Genomic DNA, 24,011 nt, shown 5'->3' on the forward strand with positions numbered 1-24,011 from the left:
AGCAGGTGCCTGGCTACACCTGCTGGCCCTCCAGGCCTTTGGATGGTCCTCACGATGGCTCTGGGATGCCTTGGGTTCCTAGCCTCTCTCTCCAGCCTCATTGCTGGGGGCTGCCCCTCCCCTGGGGCGATCAGCTTTCCCCACCTTTCTCCCAGGGACTCTGAGGGCACTTCTGTTCTCCTCCTCCTTTACCTGTCCCGGTATTCTCACTCCCACACCTAATGTGACTCTCTTGTCTCTCCCTCTCTACCAACCTACCGGTGGGTTGTCAATCTCTGGGCCTTCAGCCCTGATCTCTTTCCCACCCCAAGTCTATACTCCAGGTGGGCCCATCAAAGCCCCCAGGCCATCAGCTCTGGGCTCTACCAACAAAGGCAAGAGCAGAAGCTTTGAAATGAGGATACTTTCATCGCCTAGGGTCCCACTCTGAGGCAGGCCTCTGTCCCCACCGGTCTCTGTAAGCACCTGAGAGGAAGGGACCCAGTGGGCCATGGGGCTCCCAACGTAGGAGGCAACCTGATGGGCACGTTCAGAAAGAAATCCTTTTGTTAGACTTTGGGGCATCTTTTCATTGAAATTCTTCAATCGTCCGAGGTTTCTTGGAATTCCCATCCCAGAAAGACCCTGGGGTGACCCAAGATGGGGGGGCTATCTTAGAGGTAAGGGGCACTAAAGACTTGAGGCTTGAGTTTGAGACTACTATTGGGGTGTTGCTTTGATGTTGACTTCTTTTTCCCACTTCTTAGCGATTAATACTCATTTAAGTTCTGGGGCAACAGGGGTGAATGAGGAATTTTGACAGGAAGTGTCTGGGACAGTAGTGTCCACTTGGGCTCACATCCAAACCACCTGAGTGCATCCAGTAAGCCCCGTGTCCAGGTCAACTCCACCAGGAGCTCATGGCGGGGCTCGGCCACTAGGGCATTTCACAAAAACCCTGTGACTCCAACATGCCATCCAAGCTGAGAGCCCACTGGTCAGCATCTTTGGCTGCCATAAACACACACACACGCAAACAAAGGTACACAGAAGAGACAAGTCATATAAATTTACTGCCCAAGGAAGTAGCCCAGTTTACTCCACTCTCCTAAATACTTACTGAAACTCCAGTCTGGCGCCTGGCCGGAGAACTTGCAGCCTACAGAGCTGTCTGTATGGACCCCCCTGCTATGTGGTTCAGAAAGGAAGAAAGATCTGAAATCAGTAACCCAAGCTTTAATTAGGAAACTAGAGAAAGAATAAAAAATTAGAGTAGAAACCAATGACATTAGGAACAAGAAATCAAGAGAGACATCAATGATCTCAAAGCTGGTCCTTCAAAAAGATTAAAAAATTAATAAACCTCCAGCCATGCTAAGAAAAAAAACACCAGAGGACATGAATTACTGATATCAGAGATGAAAGCAGAGTCATTACTATGGATCTTGTGGACATTAAGAAAATAAGTATGGAATGCCAGAAACAACGCTAGGCCCACATACTTGATAAACCAAATAAAAATGGACCATTTTCTTGAAAGACACCATCTCCTTAAACTCTTACAAGAAGAAATAGACTGTCTCAATAAGCCTATGTCTGTTTAAAAAACAGAATCTGTCATTCATAATCTGCCAACACAGAAAGCACCAGGCCCAGATGGGTTCGCTGGTCAATTCTACCAAACACTTGAAGAATAAGTGGTACCAAGTCCTTCCAATCTCGCTCAGAAGACAGAAGCACTAGGAGTACTACATAACTCACTCTTTGAGGCTGGTATTACTCTAATATCAAAAGCAGACAAAGACACTACTGGAAAAGAGAACTATAGACCAACATGTCTTATGAACACAGATGCAAAAATCCTCAACAAAACAGCAAATTGAATCCAACACTGTACAAAGAGAATTACACACCATGACTGAGTGGGATGTGTCCTAGGGCTTCTACATTCTGAAATCCATTAATGTGCTCCATCCCATCATTAAGCCTAAAGACAAAATACTGCATGATCATATCAATAGATCCAGAAAAGGCATTTAACAAAATTCAACCAATTCCTTTGAAATAAAAAAACTCTCAGGAAATCAGGAATGCAGGGGGGCTTCCTCCACTTGATAAGGACATCTACAAAAATCCTACCACTAACATCCTCCTCCATGATGAGAAACTTGAACAAGGCCAGGAAGTCTGGTCTCACACTCCTTCCACCATAGTGGAAGTCCTAGATATGCAGTCAGACAAAAAAGGAAATATAAGGCCAAGATACCATTTTCAACAAATGGTGCTGGAATAACTGGACGTTCACATGCAAAAAAAAAAAGGAGCCTAGACCAGACCTTACACCCTCACAGAAACTAAAAATGGATCACAGACCTAAATGGAAAAATGCAAAACTATAGAACTCCTACAAGATAACACAGGGGAAAGCCTGGATGACCAGGCATTTGGTAAAGACTTTTTAAATATGGTATCAAAGGGCTGATTCATGAATGAAAGAAATAATCAGAGGAACTTTATTAAAATTAAAAACTTCTGCTCCACAAGTGACATAGTGAGAAGAGAGGCCACAGACTGGGAGAAGATAATTCTCAGAATTATCTCAGAATGAGTTGGTATCCAGTATATACAAAGAACTCCTCTAACACTAACAGTAAGAAAACAACCAAACAGCCAGCACCAAAGACGTTCAGATGGCAAATGAGCACGTGGAAAGCTGCTCTGCATCACACGTCATCAGAGAGACACAAATTCAAACGAGCTACCACAAACATATCAGAATGGCCGAAATCCAGAACACCGACCACCCCGCATGCTGGTGGGGATGTGCAGCGGCGGGAGCTCTCCTCACTGCTGGTGGGACTTGCCACTTTGGAAGATGGTTTGGTGGCTTCTTATAAAACTAAACATGCATGAGGAGGAAGAGGCTGAGGCTCGGGGGCGGGGCAAGGTGTGGGAAGGAATCCACAGGGCAGTGGGCAAGGCGGTGGGGCCTATGCCTTCTGCGTTAGGCATGGTGGGTTTGAGTTGCCTGGGGAACATTTAAAGTAGATGCCCAGCAGTTAGAAATACTGTTTAGAGATTATACATGAACAAGTACACTCCACCAAAGACGGAATGATTATATATGTCCTCTTCCAAAAGGTCACACTGGCTCGGACAAAGCCATCTGGCAGAGATGTTTCCTGATTAAAATCTGGTTCTGCTGCAAGAGCCTGCATCCTCAGACCTGCTGCCCTTTGTCTAATGTCTCAGCTTGGGCTAGATCCACCAGTAGACCCTCCACCCTCAGAGGCTCCAGCCCCAAAACAACTAACTCAAGTGGGATATAGACCCATCCAGCCACACTGCCTGGCCTCCCTGAGATTTGAAATTAAGGGGGAAGTTCAGGTCCTTCCTAGACCCAATGGATGCAGTGCCAAAGAGTGCCAGGCTCACATCAGCCCCTGGGGGCTGGTCACCCTTGCGGTCTTGTATGCAATTGCTTACATCCTTCCAACCAACACATTGTCCCACACAAGCACTCATTTTCCCCAACAGCAGGAGGAAAATTTAGAAACTCACAAATAACCCAACCTCCCACCTTAAGACACTAATAAAAGGAAGCATGTTAACCCTGAAGCAAGCAGGAGAAAGGACATAATAAAGACAAAAGCAGAGATAAACAGAATGAAAATATAGGAAATCAATGAGACCTAAAGCTGGTGCTTTGAAAAGACCAACAAATTTGACAAAGTTGGAGGACTCACACCGTACCTCCCGATTCCAAAACTAATTACAAAGCTACAGTCATCAAAACAGTGTGGAATGGATATAAAGATTGGCATATAAACCAGTGGAAAAGAACAGAGGGCTTAGAAACGAACTCTGACGTACATGGTCAAGTGATTTTTGATAGCGGTGCCAGGACCATTCAATAGGAAAGGGACAATCTTTCCCACAAATGGCACTAGGAAGACTGAATGTCCATGTACGAAAGAATGAAGTACCCAGAGCTAAAGCCATATGCAAAACTTAACTCAAAATGGATCAAAGACCTAAACGTAAGACCTAATATTCTTAGAAGAAAACCTGGGGGAGAAGCTTCAAGACATTGAATTTCCAATGGTTTCTTAGATTTGGTACCAAATACATAGGCAGCAAAAGAAAACCAGACAAATTGGGTGTCATGAAATTCATAAACTGTTGTGCATTAAAAGAACTCTATCAACAGACTAAAAAAGCAACCGACAGAATGGGAAGGATAAATCTGTGAACTGTACAACTCATCTAATAAAGGATTAATATCCAGAATATATAAAGTTCTAAAACTCGACAACAAAAACGAGCAATCTGATTCGAAAATGGGCAAAGAACTTGAACAGACATTTCTTCAAAGAAGATCTGGAAATGCTCAATAAGCACGTGACAAGATGTTCAACATCACTCACCACCAGTGAAATGCAAATTAAAACTACAGGATGCTTGCTCTCCCCTAACCAGAACAGCCAGGTGTTCGCGAGGATGAAGAGAAATTTGTACAAACTGTTGATAAAAATGGTGTGGCCACTGTAAACTGATGGCTTCTCAAAAAATATTTGTTCATGGATTGTCATGTGACTCCAAACTCCACTTCGAGTTGGCTACCTGGAAAGTCGAAAGCAGAGTCTCAGAGAGATGCCTGTGTGTTGTGTTAATAGCAGCGTTCTCCACAATAGTTAAACTGTGGAAGCAACACACGGGTCCATCGACTGATGAATGGGTAAGCAACATGGGGTCCACGCACACGTCGGAACCACAGGCAGGAAGGAGATCTGACACCTGATACAGCGAGGACGAGCCTGAGGACACTACGCCGAGTGAAATGGGCCAGTTACCAAAGGACCAATACTGTGTGATTCTACTTGTGAGGCCTGTGGAGGAGTCACATTCCTAGAGACAGAGAGAACAGTGGATGCCTTGTGCTGGGCTGGGAGGGACAGGGAGTTACTTAATGGGGGCAGAGTTTCAGTTTTGTCTGATGAGGAGCGCTCTGGAGATGGCTGGTGGGGATGGCACCCTCACTACACGCACACATTCTGTACCACTGGACTACACTCTGCCCCGGTTTTGGTGACAAATTCCATGTTATATGTATTTTCCCACAATATAAAAAAATCTGAAAGGAAGGAAGAAAAAAAATTGACAAAGGATTTGAATAGACATTTCTCCAAAAATATGCATAAAAAGCCAAGAAGCACCTGAAAAGATGCTTGGCATTTTCAGTCATCAGGGAAACACAAGTCAAAATCACAATGGTGTACCACTTCCTGCCCGCAGGGATGGCCAGACTCAAAACACTGGTCGATGCCAAGGGCAGGAGCAGGTGCAGAGAAACTGGGGCCCTCGGGTACTGTAAGAGGGAACAGAAAATGGGGCGGCTGCTTTGAACAACCATCTGTCAGTTCCTCAAGTGACAGATTATAGAGTTACCCTGTGACCCAAAAAACCCACTCCGAGCTAGAGATCCGAGAGAACTGGGCACAGATGTCCACACAGAAACGTGGACATCAAGTTTGCGGCAGCATTGCTCGTAACAGTCTAGTGTCCATCGGCAAAGCCGTCACAAGTCAAAGTGTTGTGTTCATAGGTGGAACCGTCCTCGGCCAGAGGGTGGAATGAGCGGGTGGCGCGGGCTACCTCCTGGACGAACCTGGAAAACACTACGCTCAGGACAAGAGGTTAGTCGCAAAGTCTACATATTTATATGATTCTATCCAGAGGGACGTCCATAAGGGAGACCCCGGGGAGGTTAAGGGGCAGGGGCTGGGAGGCTGGGGAGGAGAGGCCAAATGCCGTGGCGCTCCTCTTGTGGGTGAAGGACGTGCTCCAGGCTGCGGTGACGGCTGCACGCCGCTGTGAATAGACTGACGAGCACTGAATCGTGCACTTGAGGCCACGTCAGACGGACACCGAAACCTGCTCGAAGCAGCAGGAAGCAAACAGGGCGGTCGGTGCTAACCCACTAAACCACACAGGGAGCCGCGAATCCACACGGATGAAGACAAATTCATTAGCAGCATGAAGGTTCACATACATGGGCGTGCATGTGAAGTAGAGCCCACCGAGGCTGTTTTAACGCCTCTGTGTCTATCAGTTTATAGAAAATCCGGGCGTCAGAGAAGCCGGGAAATGAGACCGCAGGGGGCACAGCAGCCCGCATCACGATGTGGGGTATTCTGTAGACAAGTCCGTATCTAGTCGCTCGAACAAATCCCTGGTGTCAGGGGAAACAGAAGGAAAATGGAATACGAGGCACCACGTGCACCACGTTTGAATCCTGATTCCAACAAAGGTGCCGTACGAAGAACGTCTTTCAGATAATCAGGGAAATCTGAACCTGTGGAGTAACCATCCTCACTTTTGTGGGCTGCAACAATGATGTTGTGTTGCTTGTGTGGGACACGGGGACAGCAGGACGTCGGGATACGCCATCGCTCCTGTTGCTCTCCGCTGCCTCTTCTTCCCGAATGAACAATCGGTCCAAATGCCCAGAAAGACGCGTGTCTGTGTTTCGGGTGGGGGCAGCCCCCGTGGCCCCCCACAGGAGAGCAGAGTCCAGGCCGAGTCAGGAGTGTGCCGCGGGACAGGTTTGGTGGGGCCGGGGGCGGGGTCAGAGGCAGCGGCACCCAGCGGGGCACGCTGGGGGGGGGGGGGGAACAGGGAGCCCATGGGGAGTGGCTGGGTGAGAGCAGCGTCCGCAAGGGAAGTGGCAGCGGCTGTGGTCGGGGGACTGGGGCTTGTCAAACAGCGGAGTTAACCAGAGAGTTGAAAATACGAAGGCTGTGGCCACACTTCTCATTGCTGGAGAAAGGGTTATAAACGTAGAAAAAGAAAAAAGTAGGATGAGTTCTGTGATAATCAGAGTGGAATTGGAAGAATTATTGTGAATATAGGATTTCTAATGCACAGAGACACAGACATGGACCCAGATATGCACGTGTGTGTGCACGCCTGTGTGCACCAGCCTGTCCCCCATGGACTGCAGAACCCCACACCCATGTGCGGCTCCTGGTCTCCTCGTGAAAAAGAGCCGGGCTGGGGTTCCTTCGGAGAAGTGGCTGAGCGCGGGACCGCAGCGGGGGAGGGCGGTGCCGTGATACCCGTGTGTACTGAGGGAAGAACGGGCAAAAGAATGAGGCCACGTCAGACGGACACCGAAACCTGCTCGAAGCAGCAGGAAGCAAACAGGGCGGTCGGTGCTAACCCGCTAAACCACACAGGGAGCCGCGAATCCACACGGATGAAGACAAATTCATTAGCAGCATGAAGGTTTGGTTGGGAAGAAAGCATTTAGGTAGGTTCATGGAGCCTGCCCCCAAATATTTAGTAATTACAGGGGAAGGAGTGGGTCTGCTGGGGAGAAGCCGGCCCAGCGCCCCCTTCGCCCAGCCTCCAAGTAAACGCTGGAGAACACCCCTTCCTGGGACAGCTGGGGGTCGGGGGGTGAAGGGGGTCCGCAGGCAGGTGGTGGCGGCGTGTCGGGGTGGAGAGCTGAGGGGCAAGAGAGCCCCCCGCCGGGTGAGTGGGGACTGCCGCTCAGACCAGCAAGTGTTCCCATGTCATTGGTTGATTGAGCACCGTCTAGTCTCCCGAGACAAAGAGCACTTTAAAATAACAAGGCTCTTTAAAGTGGAGAGATGGCGGGGGGACTTGTTTTCTTAATTACTCTCAGAATAAAATAAAATCCTAATACGTGTGGGGCGCTGGACGGTTGCTGTCCTTCTGTGATTTCCCGAACGCCAAGCTGGCCTGTACTTTCAAATGTGCCACTCCCTGAGGCCACGTTTGGGAAGCCCACGGCACACCAGCCACGGGGGCAGGAGGCGCCGGCCACCCGTCCAAATGCAAGCAGGTGACCGCCCCAGTCTGCTGGCCCTTCTGGCCACAGGGACAGGGGCCTTGGGGAATATCTTAAACTCAGGAGGGCCTACTGAAGGATGGGGAGGGTGTTGCCAAGCGATGCCCGCGCCCCAGACTCCCTCTCCCGAGCTGCTCCTGCAGAGCCTGGGCCCCACCCTGCCCCGGGGGCTCAGGAGTTCCGCCCCTGCCCTCCTGGTCCCCCGAGACTCCCGCGACCCCAGGAGCCCCCGTCTTGTGCGATCAGTGTGCAGCGGGAAGGCGCGCAGGTTGGCGTACTCTGCAATAAATTTAGACTCAGAACCGTTTCGTATCCTTCTTTCTCGGAGGAATCTGTTCTGCCAAGTTTCCCCCTTTATAGTCAGGGACCAACCGATTCCCATGAAAATCAGATGAATAAATATTGAAGAGAATGTGCTCCACATCTATTTTGGCGTCCTGACGGCGAGGAAGCCACATTACATTTGGGATGAGGTCCTTCTCAGCTGAAGCCCTCCTCCACCGGATCGATTAAACTAGATGAGCCCACCCAGCAAAAAGCCTCCCAAAGGGACGGTTCTCAGGCGGTGTGACCTGCAGATTTCCTCAGCGGCACTAGACATTTTTCCTCCAAAATTGGAGCCACGTGGACAGCACGGCCTGGGTCCGTGGCGTGCTTACACACCAGCTGTGAGCTCATGGCCCCAGCCCGGCCGCTCCCTAACCTTCCCTCCCCTGTGCGCGTGTAGAGGAGTGGTCATACCTGTCTTTCCTCGTTGTCCTCTTGTCCACAGACAAGGACCGAGTAAATAAAACATTAACTGTCTTCGCTCCCTGAGACGATATAATTTAGATAAATTGTGAACCTCTCATCTTCAAAAAATACCTAAAATTTTCAGCTACACTCTTTATATTTTCACAGACTTGCTGGGGTATTTTCTTTCCGAGAACACAGATGCCATAGCAGCCCTTGCACAGGGAAATCGCTCTGCACAGGTTCTAAACACACACTCCCGTCAGTAGCACAGGCCCCTTAGCACCATGTGGCCTCTGGGGCTCTCAGCTCTCGAGAAAGCCCCGCGTCCCTCTGTGCCTCACCTGCCACGGGCATGTCAAACACGCACGAGGCGCCCAGCACGGTACCACGAGGATTAAGGCTGCTCCCTTCACAGAGATGATGGTCCAGTGGGGAAAACCAATTAATAAGCACGTTAACAAATAAATGAGTGCCTGTTTGTGACAAGGGCTTCAGGGTCAAAATAAATCATGGTGCGGAAGTAGGGGCCCGCCCAGGGGTTCTGTGTGACGTGAGACGGGGAGGGAGGGTTCTCTGATCCGGAGTGAGCCTTGCTTGTTGTAAGAGGTGAACAGAGCCCTATAATGGTCACACCCCAACCAGATTAGCAGCACAAACAAAAGGCAGCAAAGACCATGGAGACCGACCTCACCTCGCAAGTGCAACTGGAAATGTCCGAAAGTTAGTGTTAGATGCCCCAACCCAGCAACGCCGTGAAGACCACGTCAGGACCAAGCAGAGCTCATGCCAGGGCGTAGCTTCAGAAAAACCTGCCTGAGCAGATCCCCACATTCACGGACTCAAGAAAAGACCACACTATTATTCCATTATATCAGGCGATGCTGAAGAAGCATTCAATAAAATCCAGTATGACAAAAGTAAGAGATTAATACGTATGACTTACACACAAGCAGGAATTGTGTTTTGCACCTGGTTCTCGGCCGTAGCCCAGGTGCCAAGCCAGTGCCTGGCCTCAGTAGCTATGCGGTTGTGCACTTTGTGGAGTGAATGGACCAGGGAGTGCCAAGCTTTGGGCAGGTGAAGAGGAGCTACCAAAAGCTTACATCATCCTCACGGGAACAAAGCCTCCAACAGCCCCTTTCAGTCCGGGAACAAGACAAGGGCGCCCTCTCCCGGTCACCGTCCATGGGCGCCCGGTCAGCGCGGTGGGGCGGGACCATCCCGTGGGGTCGGGAGCGGGGAGGCAGGAGACGCAGCTGTTGGTGCCTGCCACTGCATAACCAGTGTCCCAGAAAAACCGCTGCCATCGGCAAGATTTCTGGGCACGAGATCACACCATATTCCTCTCCTGGCAGCAGTCACTGTTGAGAAAATGTAACCAAAGTAACACCGCGTTCAACAAGATTAAAACCAGACAGTCTAGGAAGTAACCAAACAAAGGAGCACAAGAACCTCCTGGAGAGAATTTTTAAATTCTAACAACAGGCATCTTAACGCTAAATAAGTAGACTTCAGGCCATGTTCATGGACGTGATGACCGAAGGCTGCACGCGGTCGGCGGTCCCCAAAACTCATCGGCAAAATCAACGCCGGTCCTACCAGAATCCCGCGTTCTCAGTGCCTGCATAAACGGGCTCTAAAACCCGAACAAAGAGGGAAAAGGCCTGAGAACACCTACGCTAGAGAGCACAGAAAGGAGTCTCACGAGGAAGCCGGGAAACCAGGTGATAAGACTGTTTCAAAGCCACAGTGACCGAGCGGCAGGGCACCGGTACCGGGACAGGAGGTCAGCAGGACGGAGCAGGTGCGCACTCAGGACGCAACCCGACACGCCGGGCATGGGGTGTGGAGCACAAGGACCGTCCGCGGGACCCATGTTGGCTCACTGCCTGCAGATCTAAACAGTGTGGGGTCCTCATCTTAGGTCATCTTCCAAGTACCTCCAGTGAGAATTAAAACATAAACGTGAAAAACAAAGCTTTCAAAGCCAAATGAAGAAAATATAGAAGAGCAGAGTATGTCTGTGACCAAAGGCGAGAAAATCCTCTAAAACTCAATACCGTGAGCCTCCGCGCAAGGGAAACTTCTATTTGGTGGAGAACATCACAGACAAAATGATCAGATGCGTGAGAACACGGGAGAGCTCACGTGGCAACTGCGTGGCTGAGAACCAGTGGGAGAGTCCAGGGAGACGGTCAGAAGAGAAGCGTGGGGGAGGCGGGAACGTGATGTTTCCAGGAGGGACCCGGGGACATGCAGTCAGAGGACCACACAGCCAGCACCGAGACGTGCTTTCCTCCTCGTCTCACCACTCAGATTCGCCACACAGGGAGGACGACACGGAGGAGGAGGAGGGAACCTCGGTGCTCAGCTGCCGCCCCGGTAGTCCAGCCATTCTGGAAGGAAAAGTGAGCCTCCGGTGCCACTAACTGTCCCCATATCCTGTGAGCAAAAACCCCAGCCCTGGGACGCGCCCCAGAAGACCCGCGGGGGAAACACACAAGAGGATTCCTGGTGCCTTTAGCCCTTCTTGAGAGATTTCCACAAGTGACCTGCGGCCACAGAGTGGGGGACGCCCGGGAGACCAGCCAAGCGACGATTCCGCGTGTGGGAAGCACCCCAGACAGATCTCGTGCCGAGGGAAAAGTGAGCAAGAGGACATGGGATCTCATGTCCCTGGGGGCGGTGTCATGGTTCCAGGTTTCTAAGACGCACACACAGTATGTATGTTCCCTGAGGTACGTCTGTGGGGGAAATCCCCATGCCCAAAGAAGGTGGGTTTGCACTACGTTCCCGGAAAGGGCTGTCCAGGTGCAGGGGGAGAGGGAAAGTGAGTCACCCAGCACAGAGAAGGGGAGTCCACTCTAAGGAGGCAGGTCGTGTCCCGCCCCGTGCTCACCGTGCCTTCCGGGTCCACGAGCAGCAGGTGCTTGGCCTGGCCATTGTGCATTCCTGTGAGGACGAAGGAGCCCGGGTTGGTGGCGCTCTTCCGGACCAGGAAGTCCCCATCGTTCTTCAGCAGCCCTTCGGCCTCCTTCCGGCTCGTCTCCCCTCGGTACCAAGGCTCCCCTTCCAGCTCCTCCAGCATCTTGGCGTCTGGGGCTCTGGGGGTGACGGGGCTGATGCACTCCACGGAGGCCGCTTTGCTCAGCACAGGCCCCAAGGACTGGTTCCTGAGAGCATCTTCAAAAGGTTCTGTCAACAACAATCACCAGAAACAAGTGAACCCCCAAGAAGAGCAAATATTAAAATGCACAAAGTGATTGATGGAAATGCCAAGACAACTTCCATAAGAAACAAACCGACAAAAAAAAAATGACTGACCGGTAATAGAAACCACAGCCCAAACTTCAGCACCTTTTTCTGACTAGTTGGGTTTCCCGAGACAGCCGGGTGCTGCGCCTTGTACCAGGGATTCAAACGCACCCTCTGTCTCACCAGTTAGAACGACTTCACTTTTGCATGCTGCACCAGGCCACGCATTATACAGACCACCTACTGCTTCTGGAACATCGGCTAGCCTTTTAACAAATCTGCTTCCTGCTGAATGAAAACCTTCCAATGCTAACAGAAATACATGAAAAGGAAGATAATCTGCAAGGTTAGATTTAGTGCAAAACCTATACCCAGCTATCAGATGTTTGTTTCAAAATTCTTACATCTGGCAAATTTTTAAAAGAGAAGAAAATGGACATTTTCCAGGTGCCCTTGTGTGACTTGGCCCAGGCTAGGAGCACCACCTCCCCGTGGCCTTCATTTGTGTCTGTGTGAGTGTCAGAGATGGAGCATGACCGCACGCCCTTCAGGACACACTGCCCACCGCAGGCAACAGACAACAGCAGCATGAAAAGTCCCCAAGGACATCTGATGAAACCTCGACTCTCCATTTTCAAAGGAGGTAATATGTACAAAAGCTCTCAAAAATGCCCATGGTGCCACACAGTGGCAGTGTAAGGCGTGATGACGACAACACAGGACCATGCCGACACGCAGCACAAGAACGGGCATAGCTGCATCCCCAGAGTCCAACATCATCCCTGGGATATAGTCCATACCCACAGGTGTTCAACAAATGCTCTAGGAGGAGACCAATTGTTAGTAGAGAACGGGCAGGAGTCAGGTGAATAAATGAAACCCCCATCAGGGCATTTCGATACTTGTTACATTGTTCACAAATCTGGGAATAAAATCAGGTTAAAACCGGTGCCAAAATTAGATTTTTTTGTTTTTATCCTATTTTTCCTGATTATCTGGAGTAGCTGAAGGCTGTATTATAGCATTTCTACACCATCACCAACACCACCATCACTATGAAGACCATCACCATTGTCACCATCATCACCCTCACCATCACCGTCACCATTATCATGACCGTCATCACCACCATCACTTGCCACCATCGTCAACATCACCATTACCATCTCCACCATCATGACCACCATCAGCATCAACATCACCATCATCACTATCGCCATCATCACCACCATCACCATCAGCATCACCATCAGCATCAACATCATCACCACCATCACCATCACCATCAGCATCAACATCATCACCATCACCACCATCATCACTGTCATCATCACCCTCATCACCACTCTCACTCTCACCATCACCATCACCACCATCACCACCATCACCATGATTATCATCACCATCGTCATCCCACCACTACCGTCAACACCAGGAGCAGCTCCATCACCACCACCACCATGATTTAGCTCTTGTGGTTTAAGAGAAACAACATAGAGTGAGTGCTGACTTAATTCTTTTCCCAGACTTTTCAATAGCAACCAGCCTCGCCAGGGCCCTTTCTTCTTCTTGTCTCCCCTTCTCTGGTTGGGGAGCAGGTGTAGAAATGGACTGACGACAAAGCATGGTTCTGGTTCTGATTTTTCCATCTCAAACCCTTGTCTTTTCTATCTCTTCTCAGACTCTGGAGCCAGAAGTCACTGGTTAATTGACTAAAATAAACAGTAAAAATTGACCATAAATACTCATACTAAACTGCCTTTGGGAGGCATCATTATAGCTGGAACAGAGGCTCAGAGAGCCTCCACTTTGCCCTGCGTCTTGGGAAAGTGGCTTCATACTTCTGAGGCTGTTCCCACATGTTTTAAGAGATGGGATTTGATTAGATGATCGTTAAGGTGCCTCCAAGCCCCAAGAGTCTCCAATTCCTCTGTCGGTGGTGATTTTTGCAAGCAGAATGGGAATCCACTGTCTGGGAAACCAAAGTGGCTGAGAAGAAATAGACTTTTGCTGGCAGGAGGCCGCCAGACTGTGGCAGCACGCACGCACATCCTCCGCCCCACACAGCCCCCATAGAGTGCACGCCGCACCGGCAAGGCTGCCCTGACCAGCCACGGAGCCATAGTAACGGTAGCTGCATGCAGGACTGTTGCAGAAATTAAATAAAGTAACGGGTGCCTAGCCTGTGGTAGACACTTGTTAAATTCTCAAGCAATTCCTCTGGCCCGTAAAAGTCTCAGGGAGCTGACAAAGCAGCATGAGCTTGTAAAGCTCTTTGAGAACTCGGAAGCTCCTTCGAAGTTCCTTAGCCACAATTCCCACTTTCGTTACTGAGTTCCTGGCTCATTTACGCGTCTCTGCCCTCATGATGCTGAGGGTCCACAGCATGTGTCCCCGCCCTGCTGAGGAGCTTCCTGTCACACTCCCCGTCCTGTGTGGGGGTTCACCAGGGCACTGGTTGTCACCTGCGAACACAGCGTGGTTACTCCCGCTCCACGGGACCCTCTGTTTGGCTCCCTCGCAGACCCCAGTAAGCAGAACGGTACGTGACCCACACGAGATGCTCAACGGAGAGGAATACGAGAGAGCAAGCGAGTGTGTGTACGGGAGAGCAAGTGAGTGTGCGCACGGGAAAGCGATCCAGTGTGCACGCGCCAGATGGCGGATCACTTCCTCGCGTTCGTGTTGGGCTTGGTCAACCGACCGGGGGCTCTGTGAAGCAGGGGCGTGCGTGCCACCCTGGCATCCTCAGCCACTGATACAGAACTTGTCCCCTTACAGCTGACCAACATTTAAGTGAAAAAACGAGTGCTTTTCGTGTGTGTATCATTTGCCTTGACACACGGGCGGCTCTTCAAGAGGAGCGTCCGTTCCAAAAAGAGGGGCAGTGCTCTGCCCCCGGAACTCCGGGTTGTCAGCCCCAAGCAGAGGTCAGCTAAGGTCAAAGCCTCGAAAAGCCCACTCACAACCCAGAAAAGTGCAGACAGCCATCGCTGCTCATCAGAACGCTGCGAGCAGAAAGAATGTTAATGGCACAGGTTTCAAAAAGAAGGCGTCGCAGAAAGCGACCTCAGAAGACAGGACACCCGGATGAATGGCAACCCACTCATGTCGAAGAGGTCCTTCCGCGGGCTGCTCTCTGCGCTGCTGCCCGACGCCGGCGTGGCCTGAGGCGGGAGGTGCTGGGCGTTCACGTACGTGGGGGCTTCTCCAGGGGCCGCGTGCGCTTTCCCCTCCGGCATGCCGTAGATGTCCAGGGACCCTGCAACAACGAGACGAGCCGTCTCTTTCTTACGACGGAGAGGGTGGTCATTGGTGAGTCTGCCTGGAAGCCGCCCCCCGCACCGCTCCCCCTGGACGAGGGCGACCCTGCAGGCTGCTAGATAATTCCTCCCGTGGGTCCCCATTGGCTCAGTGCCCCTCTTTGGACCCTGTTCACTGCTGCGGTGCTCTGACCAGGACAGTTTCCCAGCCTTCTTGTCAAAATGCGACGGGGTGGCCTGTGAGGGTGGACACATGACCACTAGGGCCTGACCGAGACCCTGGCCCTGACCTGGGTAGGGGAGTGGAGCGGACCCAGCGGGGCCGAGGCTCCCGGGTCCCCATATCCCCTTTACAGAGGCCGCAGACCAAGGAACAGAGCCGAAGAAACAGCCTCATTTCAATGGCCCTGTTTTGCCTTTAAGTGTGAGTGAGAGCTTTGTACGTTGACTCCATTCTAGCAGCGCAGGAGGCCCAGGGCGGGCGTGTGGCCGAGGACCCCCACCCACAGGCTGTGCCTCCAGGGGACCTCCTCGCCGGGCCAAGAGTGTGCCGAGCCCAGCCCGCCTCCCGGTGCCTCTCACCTTGCCTGACAGGTGTTTGCTGCCAGTCCTCGCCGAACGGGTCTCCTAAGTGTCTCCCCTGGTAGTAAGTTTGCTCTTTTCCTGCAAACTACAGACACATGTAAATACACAAAGAGAAAAGGCATGGTCTCCCCCTTCCCCACCTGTAAACGCCACGGTGCAGTACAAGGGACCCCAGCAGAGAGTAGGGCGCTTTCCCAATTCCTCCCACTTTCCCCTGCATGCCTACATGCGGGCATCCTGTTTTCATTCTCCGCCGCCATCCCTCCCTCCGCGTGGCCGAAGATGAGCCCTCCTAGCGCAGCGCCGTCACTTGAAAAGTAAACTTCGCTTGGCGCGTTTCTCTGCGTCGGATCTCGCCGCCCACAGCCACGCACACCTGGCCAAACCCACCCCGCCCGTCTCCGTGTCACAGCTATTGACACTTGACGTCACTGTTATTTTGTCACTTTTTTAGCATCATTGTTATTTGCATAAAGTAGGTGACATCAAAAATTTCTCTATAATGAAATAGAGATACTATAGCTCTAAAAAAGCAATGGCCTTACTGGCATACTGAGTTGGAGGACAAGTCAAAGAAATGAATAAAAGAGAAGGCTTTTGAAATTCTCACTATTTTAAGGGCCCACATCCACTCTCTTTTCAGGGAACACAAAGCCCCCCAGGCCTTTTAAAAGTCTTGACCTCTTTCTTCACTGAGCTCCCATAATGGGACCTGTCCCAAGAGGGAGGAGACCCCAGACTCCTATCTCCAGAATCATCGTATAGTTCCAAGATACTGATTAACACCGTAAGATGTTACAACAAGAGCCTCCCCTTCTTGTCTACTTGGCGTCACCCCAGGGGAGACAACAGGTGAAACAGGTGAGTCATCCTGTCAAAGACCGGACGAAACGCAGCCTGCCAGGTAAGTGGAGGAAGAAAAAAGGAAGTAAAGCTCAGGCGGCCACGACCCAGGTCGGGGTCCAGGACTTACCTGGGCTGTGTCGGGGGCATGGGGTCTGGCCTGCAGCCGCACATCCGCGAAGCCCCCTGGAGGAGGTGTCTTGCTCGGGATGTTGTTGTAGTATGGGTGGTCCAAGCCATCCCCCTCCTCTTCAGTCCACGGCTCATCCAGACTCTGCATTCTGTTAGAAGAGGATTTTCCAGAGCTTTAGCCAAAAGTTGAGCTTGTCTTCAAAATGAGATCTAATGGGAGGACCTGCTACCCCAGACAAGAGAGTTAGTGACTGTCTCCTCACTATCTAGATCTCAACCCTGAAAAGCAGATGAATGGTTTGGCCGGATACTTCCGCCTTATTTGCAGTTCAATCTTCTGAAAAATTTCAGCCGTATTTGAAACAGGGAAGAACACCTTTCTCAAAAGGACATTTAATTAGGAAAGAAAAGATTTATAGCTAGAGATAACCAGATCCTCAAGAACACTCATTTCAGTAAGTCAAAGCAAAATCAACTAAAAAGTGGAGATTTTAGTGACACAAGAAAAAATGACAGAGTGAAAAATCTCTGAAAATTCTCTCTTCCATAAAATAAATAGGAAACTAGCAAAAAAATTTTTTTTCAGGGTCAACTTTTTCAGAACCCTGAAAATTAATCAGAAGTTTGCAGCAAACCTCTGTGTGTGTGTGTGTGTGTGTGTGTGTGTGTGTTTAAGCAAACAGCTATAACAACAAAATGCCACAAGAATTTTAACTTGCCCTATTCCTGTCTCCACGGTAGGCTTGAAAACCAACAGCCCACAATCAGAGTGATGACCAGCAGCCTGGCCATCATAGGAGGGGACCAAACATCACTGAGTCTCTTTCAAAGCCCCCATTCCAGAGAATCTGACCTGTCTGGTCATTCCCTAAAAGACCCCATTCCAAGGCTGTCTTTATTTGACCTGATTCATAACTTGTCCAGGGGAAAAAGTCTCTTCCCCAGTGGCTTTGTAAAAAACAACTGGAGGCTAGTGTCCAACATCGTGGCTTCCTGAAGCAGTGGAGAACATTTGGTATTATAACAAACCAGTAGGTAACAAAGAGAGGGCTATGGAAAAGCTTAGAAGGAAAATATGGGCAACAGGATGTCCATAGGGACTTTGATAAGCTTCAGTGTGTTTCTGGAAGTAAAGAAGACCACATGTTTGTGTAATACTGTATTCGAGATCTGGGTTGTGTGCCTGCTTAGGGAAAATGTGAAAAGGTCTTAGTTCTCACCTCTGGTTGAAGCCTGCATAAGCAGGAAGTAGAGGGTGAAGGAGAGTTGCCAACAGCTTGGCTGAATGTTGAGGAGTGCCCCGATACACAAACGGTCCTCAGCAAATATGGGGAGACTTAATGGTCCCAAGCATTGAAGGACATCTCTAACCATTAGCTAACTAATAAGGAAACCAAACAGAGTTGTCAGTGTCATATGTGACAAAGAATACAGATTTTTACAGTGTTATCTTGGAAAGGTCATTAAAACAAACAGCCACGACAAATAGCAACAACAAGAAATCCTGAGGAGGTGAGCTTCTCAAAATTTGCTACTGTATTACTTAAAATGTCCAGTTTCAGTGAAAAATTAGGAAATATGCAAAGAAATAAGAAAGCATGGCTGATGTGCAAGAAAAAAGACTATCAACAGAAACTTTTCCTGAGGAGACTAAAATTGGGGACTAATGAGACAAAGATTTTAAGATTTTATTTATTTATTTGTAAGAGAGAGAGAGAGTGAGAGCGAGCACAGGCAGACAGAGTGGAAGGCAGAGTCAGAGGGAGAAGCAGGCTCCCCGCAGAGCAAGGAGCCCGATGTGGGACTCGATCCCAGGATGCCGGGATCATGACCTGAGCCGAAGGCAGCTGCTTAACCAACTGAGCCACCCAGGCGTCCCGAGACAAAGATTTTAAATTGGCTACTTTTAATATGGAATAAAAGAAATCATCAACAAAAAATAAACATGAGACTGTTGTTTCACCAAATAGGGAATATCAAAATAGAGGTAGAAGTAATTTTGTAAAATAACCAAATAGAAAGGCTATAATTTAATAACTGGAATAAAAAATTCAGGGGCACCTGGATGGCTCAGTGGGTTAAAGCCTCTGCCTTTGGCTCAGGTCATGATCCTAGGGTCCTGGAATCGAGCCCCGCATGGGGCTCTCTGCTCAGCGGGGAGCCTGCTTCTTCCTCTCTCTCTGCCTGCCTCTCTGCCTACTTGTGATCTCTGTGTGTCAAATAAATAAATAAATAAAGTCTTTATTTTAAAAAAATTCATAGAGGAGCTCAAAACAGGTGTGAACAGACTGAAGAAAAAATGACAGAACTTAAAGATAGGTCACTTAAGACTATCAAATCACAGAAACAGAAAGAAAAAAGAACTAAAGAAAATGAACAGAGCCTCAGAGACTTATGGACCTCATGAAGCAAACCAACATACACATGAGAGATTCCCCAAAGAGAAGGGATTGAAAGGGGCTGGAAGGAGACACATGAAGACTTCAGGGCCAGAAACTTGTCAAATTTAATTAAAATAATTGATTTACACATCCAAGGAGCTAAAAACAGAAAAAATACCCCAGAAAGGATAAACTTTAAAAGCTCCATACCTTAACACATCATAATCAAGCTGTTTAAAGCCAAAAAGAGAGAAACTTGAAAGCAGCAAGAGAGAGGCCACTCATCACATGCAAGAGATTCCCACTAATATTACAACTAATTTCTCTTCAGAAATAACTGAGGCCAGAAGACAATGGGAAGGCATAGTCAAAGTACAGAAAGAAATACTGTGTACCAAGAAATCTATATCCAGTAAAATTACCTTTTGAAAATGAAGCAAAAATTAAGACATTCCCAGATAAAAACCAAAGAAAATTCATTACAGCAGATCTTTCCTATAAGAGATGCTAAAGGAGGTACTTCAGGCTGAAATCCAGCACTAAACAGAAACACATATCTATACGAGCAAACAGACAACATCAGCAAAGTTAAACACAGGCAAACTTAAAACACAAGATGCAAGAACTACAGGTAACTACACCAATTAGATGACCTAGACGAAATAGAAAAATTCCTACCAAGACTCAAACTACCAAAACTTACTAGGGAAGAAATAGAAAATCTAAATAGACCTGGAAAGAGACTGAATTAGTGACAATTTAAAAAAACCTCATACTCCAAGAAAAGCTCTGCATCATGGCTTCCTCGTGAATTCTATCAAACATGCAAAAAAGAGTTAACAGCAATTCTTTATAACTCTTCTGAAAAATACAAAAGGAAGGAATATCTCCAAACTCAATCTATGAGGCCAGTATTATCCTGAGACCAAAACCAGACAAAGTTATTACAAGAAAAGAAAGCTGTAGACCAATAACTGTTATGAAAATTGATGGAAAAAATTCCTTAACAAAATAAAAACTAAACCCAATAAAATATAGAAAGAACTATACACCATAACTAAGTGTGATTTATCCCAGTGATGCAAGATTGGTTCAACATTTCAAAGTCAACTGTTGTAATATATCATATCAATAGGATAAAAACAAATACCAAATACTTATCTCAATAGACACAGAAAAAGCACTTGACAAAATCCAACATCTTTGCATGACAAAGATACTCAATAAACTTTGAATAAAGGGACATTTTCACAATAAAGGCCATGTGAGAAGTCCATAGCTAACCAGTGGTTAATGGTGACAGACTGGGTGTGGTGTTTTCTTCCTAAGGGCAGGACAGGATAAGAATGTCCCCTCTCCCTACTTCTAGTCACCCTTATACTGGAGATTCCAGCCAAGGAAATTATATAATAAGAAGAAATTAAAAGGCACTGAAGTAAAACACAGAAGAAAACATGGGTAAAAATTTTTGTAACCTTGCATAAGGCAATTGTTTCTTCTTTTGTGCCAATTAACCTCACCATTTATTTTTTTAAATTTCTTACTTAATTAAATTTGTTTAACATCTAGTGTATTATTAGTTTCAAAGGAAGAGTTCAGTGATACAATACGCAATGCTCTTTCCATCACATGCCCGCCTTAATGCCCATCACAGAGTTCAGTGATACAATACCCAATGCTCTTTCCATCACATGCCCGCCTTAATGCCCATCACCAAGTCATACCATCCCCCACCTCCCCTCCAGACCTTCACTTTATTTCCTAGAGTTCAGAGTCTCTTATGGTTTGTCTTCCTCTCTGTTTTTATCTTATTTTATTTCTCCTTCGCTTCCCCTATGTTCATCTGTTTTGTTCTTAAATTTCACATATGAGTAAAATCATACAGCATTTGTCTTTCTCTGACATATTTCATTTAGCATAATCCTCTCTAGTTCCATCCATATCACTGCAAATGACTAGATTTTATTCTTTTAGATGGCTGAGTAATATTCCTCTGTGTGCGTGTGTGTATGTGTATCTTCTTTATCTGTCATCTGTCAATGGACATCGGGGCTCTTTTCATATTTTGGCTGTTGTGGACTAGGCAATGGTTTCTTACCCATGACCCCAAAAACAAAAGCAACCGAAGAAAGAAAATAAGCAAACTGGAGTTCATCAAAATTAAAAAACTTGTACTTTAAAGGACACTCAAGAAAACAAAAGACAACACAGGAAATGGGAGAAAATACTTGTTGATCATATATCTGGAAAGGGACTAGTATCCAGAATATATGAAGAACTCCTACATCAATAAATGGGCTACAGATCTGAGCAGGAATTTTTCCAAAGAAGATACAGAAATAGGCAATAAGCACATGAAAATGACTTAATCATTGGTCATCAGGGAAATGCTAATGAAAATCACAGCCAGGGGCGCCTGGGTGGCTCAGTGGGTTGAGCCTCTGCCTTCGGCTCAGGTCATGATCCTGGGGTCCTGGGATCAAGCCCCGCATTGGGCTCTCTGCTCAGCAGGGGGCCTGCTCCCCCCTCCACCCCACCCCGCCTGCCTCTCTGCCTACTTGTCATCTCTGTCTGTCAAATAAATAAATAAAATCTTTAAAAGAAAAAAAATAAAAGAAAATCACAGTCAGGGGAAGGTAGGATAGCTGTAATCAAAATGACGTAGAGAAATTGGAGCCCTCACACTTGGCTGGTCGAGGTATAAAAAGCTACAGTCGCTTTGGGGAAAAGTTGGCAGTTTCTCAAAGAGGTTAGCATAAAGTTACCACGTGATCCAGCAACGGCAGCCCCTGGTGTTCACCTGGAGCGCTGAGCACGCTGTCCACACGGGGACTGTGCACAGCGTCACAGCAGCATCACTCACCCGAGCGAAGGGGTGAGCCTGGACAATGGGGACAAAATGAAGAATGGCCGTCCCAGAGGAGGTAGAGGGGGTCGGGGAAGGGTTATTTAGCCCCAACAAGGGCTGTGCTCGTCAATTCTACAACGTGGACGGATCTGGAAAACATCCTCCCAAGGGAAGGAAGCCACTCACGGAACTCTGTATGATTCCATTTATACAAAATGCCCCAAACTGGCAAATCCACGAAGACAGAAAGATGAGCGGTTGCCCGGGGAGAAGGGGGAGAAAGAGGAGGAAATGGAGGCGACTGGTCCTGGGCCGGACGTGACGGACATGCGCTCGTCTCTGAACATGTGAAGTGCCACCAAATCAGATGCTTTCCAAGAGTTCTACCCAAGAGTTTTATTTGTGTTTTATCACAGATGAATTATATATTAATTTTTAAAAGCAGAACAGGGAGCATTAGCTACATTTGAATTGTTTGTCATGCTCTTCTCTGGTTTTGTGTTGAAAATGACCTTGGATTTCCATAAGAAACATCACAGGGGAAAAAAAAAATCTCCCAAGGAAAATCAGACCACACCAAAAAAAAATCCCCATTCATTTGAAAGAACTATTTTTGATTTCCAGCTGGAAATGGGTGCTGAATCCAAATGAGAGTCTCTCCCCCAATAATGAATACAATGAGCAAGAAATAATTCACAAAAAAAGCCATCCACTCACCAGCCGCAAGAGAAGAAAGGCGAATCGTGTGCTGCGAACATGTTACTGAGATATTCGGGGCAGCCTGGTGGGCCCTAACACTGCCTCACTCCCTCCACGCCCATCTGTCCATGTCTCCGCTCCAAGCCGTGTGGGCGAAGGAGCTCGATGCACCAAATTCTCATACCTCTCGCTCTTATTAACCAAGATGGAGAGACTTGGCTTGAGGGAGTGAGATGAAAACCCAAGGAGCACTCCCCACCAACAGAAGCCTCTGTGCTGCTGATCGCTGGGATCTTGGCAGATCAGGAGAAAAACAAGCCAGTGCCCCCTAGAGTCAGATCCCTGGATGGGACACAATGCCGGCTGTCCCCAGCTAGAACAAAAGTAGTGTCCCCACCTCTCCTGTGCTCTCAGACCTGTTCAGTGGATGTGACCAGTAGCTTGTCAGATGAGGTCACGTGGGTGTCAGTCGGGTCCCCTGGTTCCTGTCTGCTTTAGAAATGGTCTGCCCGTACTTGTGTTTGGAGTCGAAGCCTTCGCCACAGATAAGCGCGCATCTACTTCACTGTCTTTCCCCAAAACTTTTTCAAACTCAATATAAAAAAATTCTATACAAAATTCCTACCTTCAGTACGTACCCAGAGAAGCAAGGCAACTCCCACACATATTTTTGTACCTGTTTTTCATTTATTTATTTGACTTTGATGCAACATTTCCAAAGTACAGAAAAGCATAGTAATTAATATAAAAGATACATCTCCACCATGGAGATTAAACAAGTGTGAACATTTTGCTCTGTTTGCTTCCTTTTTTAAAAAAAGAAATAAAATGTATTAAACTTACTTTGGAAGGATGGATATACCAAATTAACAGTAAGATGTGAATAGTGGAATCTGGGAGATGTTCACTGTAAAATTCTTTCTGGACGTTGGAATATTTTCACTGTGAAGTGTCAGGGAGGGGCCACCGGCCAGAGTTAAATCGCGCCCATCACCACCTGGTCCTCAGATGCTGTATGATGGGTATGTAATAATCTTACACGCTTTTGTACTCTTCATACACACGCTTTTATCCATAAACTACAGGCACAATTTTATTTATGGTTTTAAAACTTCCACAAATGTTTCCTTTTTCACTCCTTTTAAGATTTTTTAGGTTTATTCTGGTGACACACATACACCGATCTACTTGAATGACTACATCCCATTGTATGGAAAACTTAAAGTCGGCAGAGGAGGATGGGAACTATCAGATTTCTACTCAGTGTGCGCAGTTAATGGATAGGTGGGTGTGTGTAAAGAGTATAAAAACACAGTCGGCCACGTTCTGTCCCCACTCTCTGCACACAGATGCGTCTGAATTCTGGGACATGGAATTCACCAATTGGGAAAAATTGGGGTCTTACCAGGCATGTC

At 48.1% G+C, this 24,011-nt stretch overlaps 1 protein-coding gene across 1 annotated transcript in view; it reads right to left on the reverse strand.

Annotated features, from left to right (window-relative positions):
- SHC3 (SHC adaptor protein 3) overlaps positions 1-24,011 on the reverse strand; it is a 94,277-nt gene that overhangs the window by 6,079 nt on the left and 64,187 nt on the right. The window contains exons 8-11 of the mRNA XM_059142066.1: positions 16,667-16,817; positions 15,691-15,778; positions 14,952-15,107; positions 11,490-11,785 (exon numbers count right to left, since the gene is read on the reverse strand). Coding sequence (XP_058998049.1) covers positions 11,490-11,785; positions 14,952-15,107; positions 15,691-15,778; positions 16,667-16,817 — 691 coding nt within the window. The remainder of the gene's footprint in view (positions 1-11,489; positions 11,786-14,951; positions 15,108-15,690; positions 15,779-16,666; positions 16,818-24,011) is intronic.

Source organism: Mustela lutreola, chromosome 12 (genome assembly GCF_030435805.1).
Source record: "Mustela lutreola isolate mMusLut2 chromosome 12, mMusLut2.pri, whole genome shotgun sequence".
Taxonomy (NCBI): domain Eukaryota; kingdom Metazoa; phylum Chordata; class Mammalia; order Carnivora; family Mustelidae; genus Mustela; species Mustela lutreola.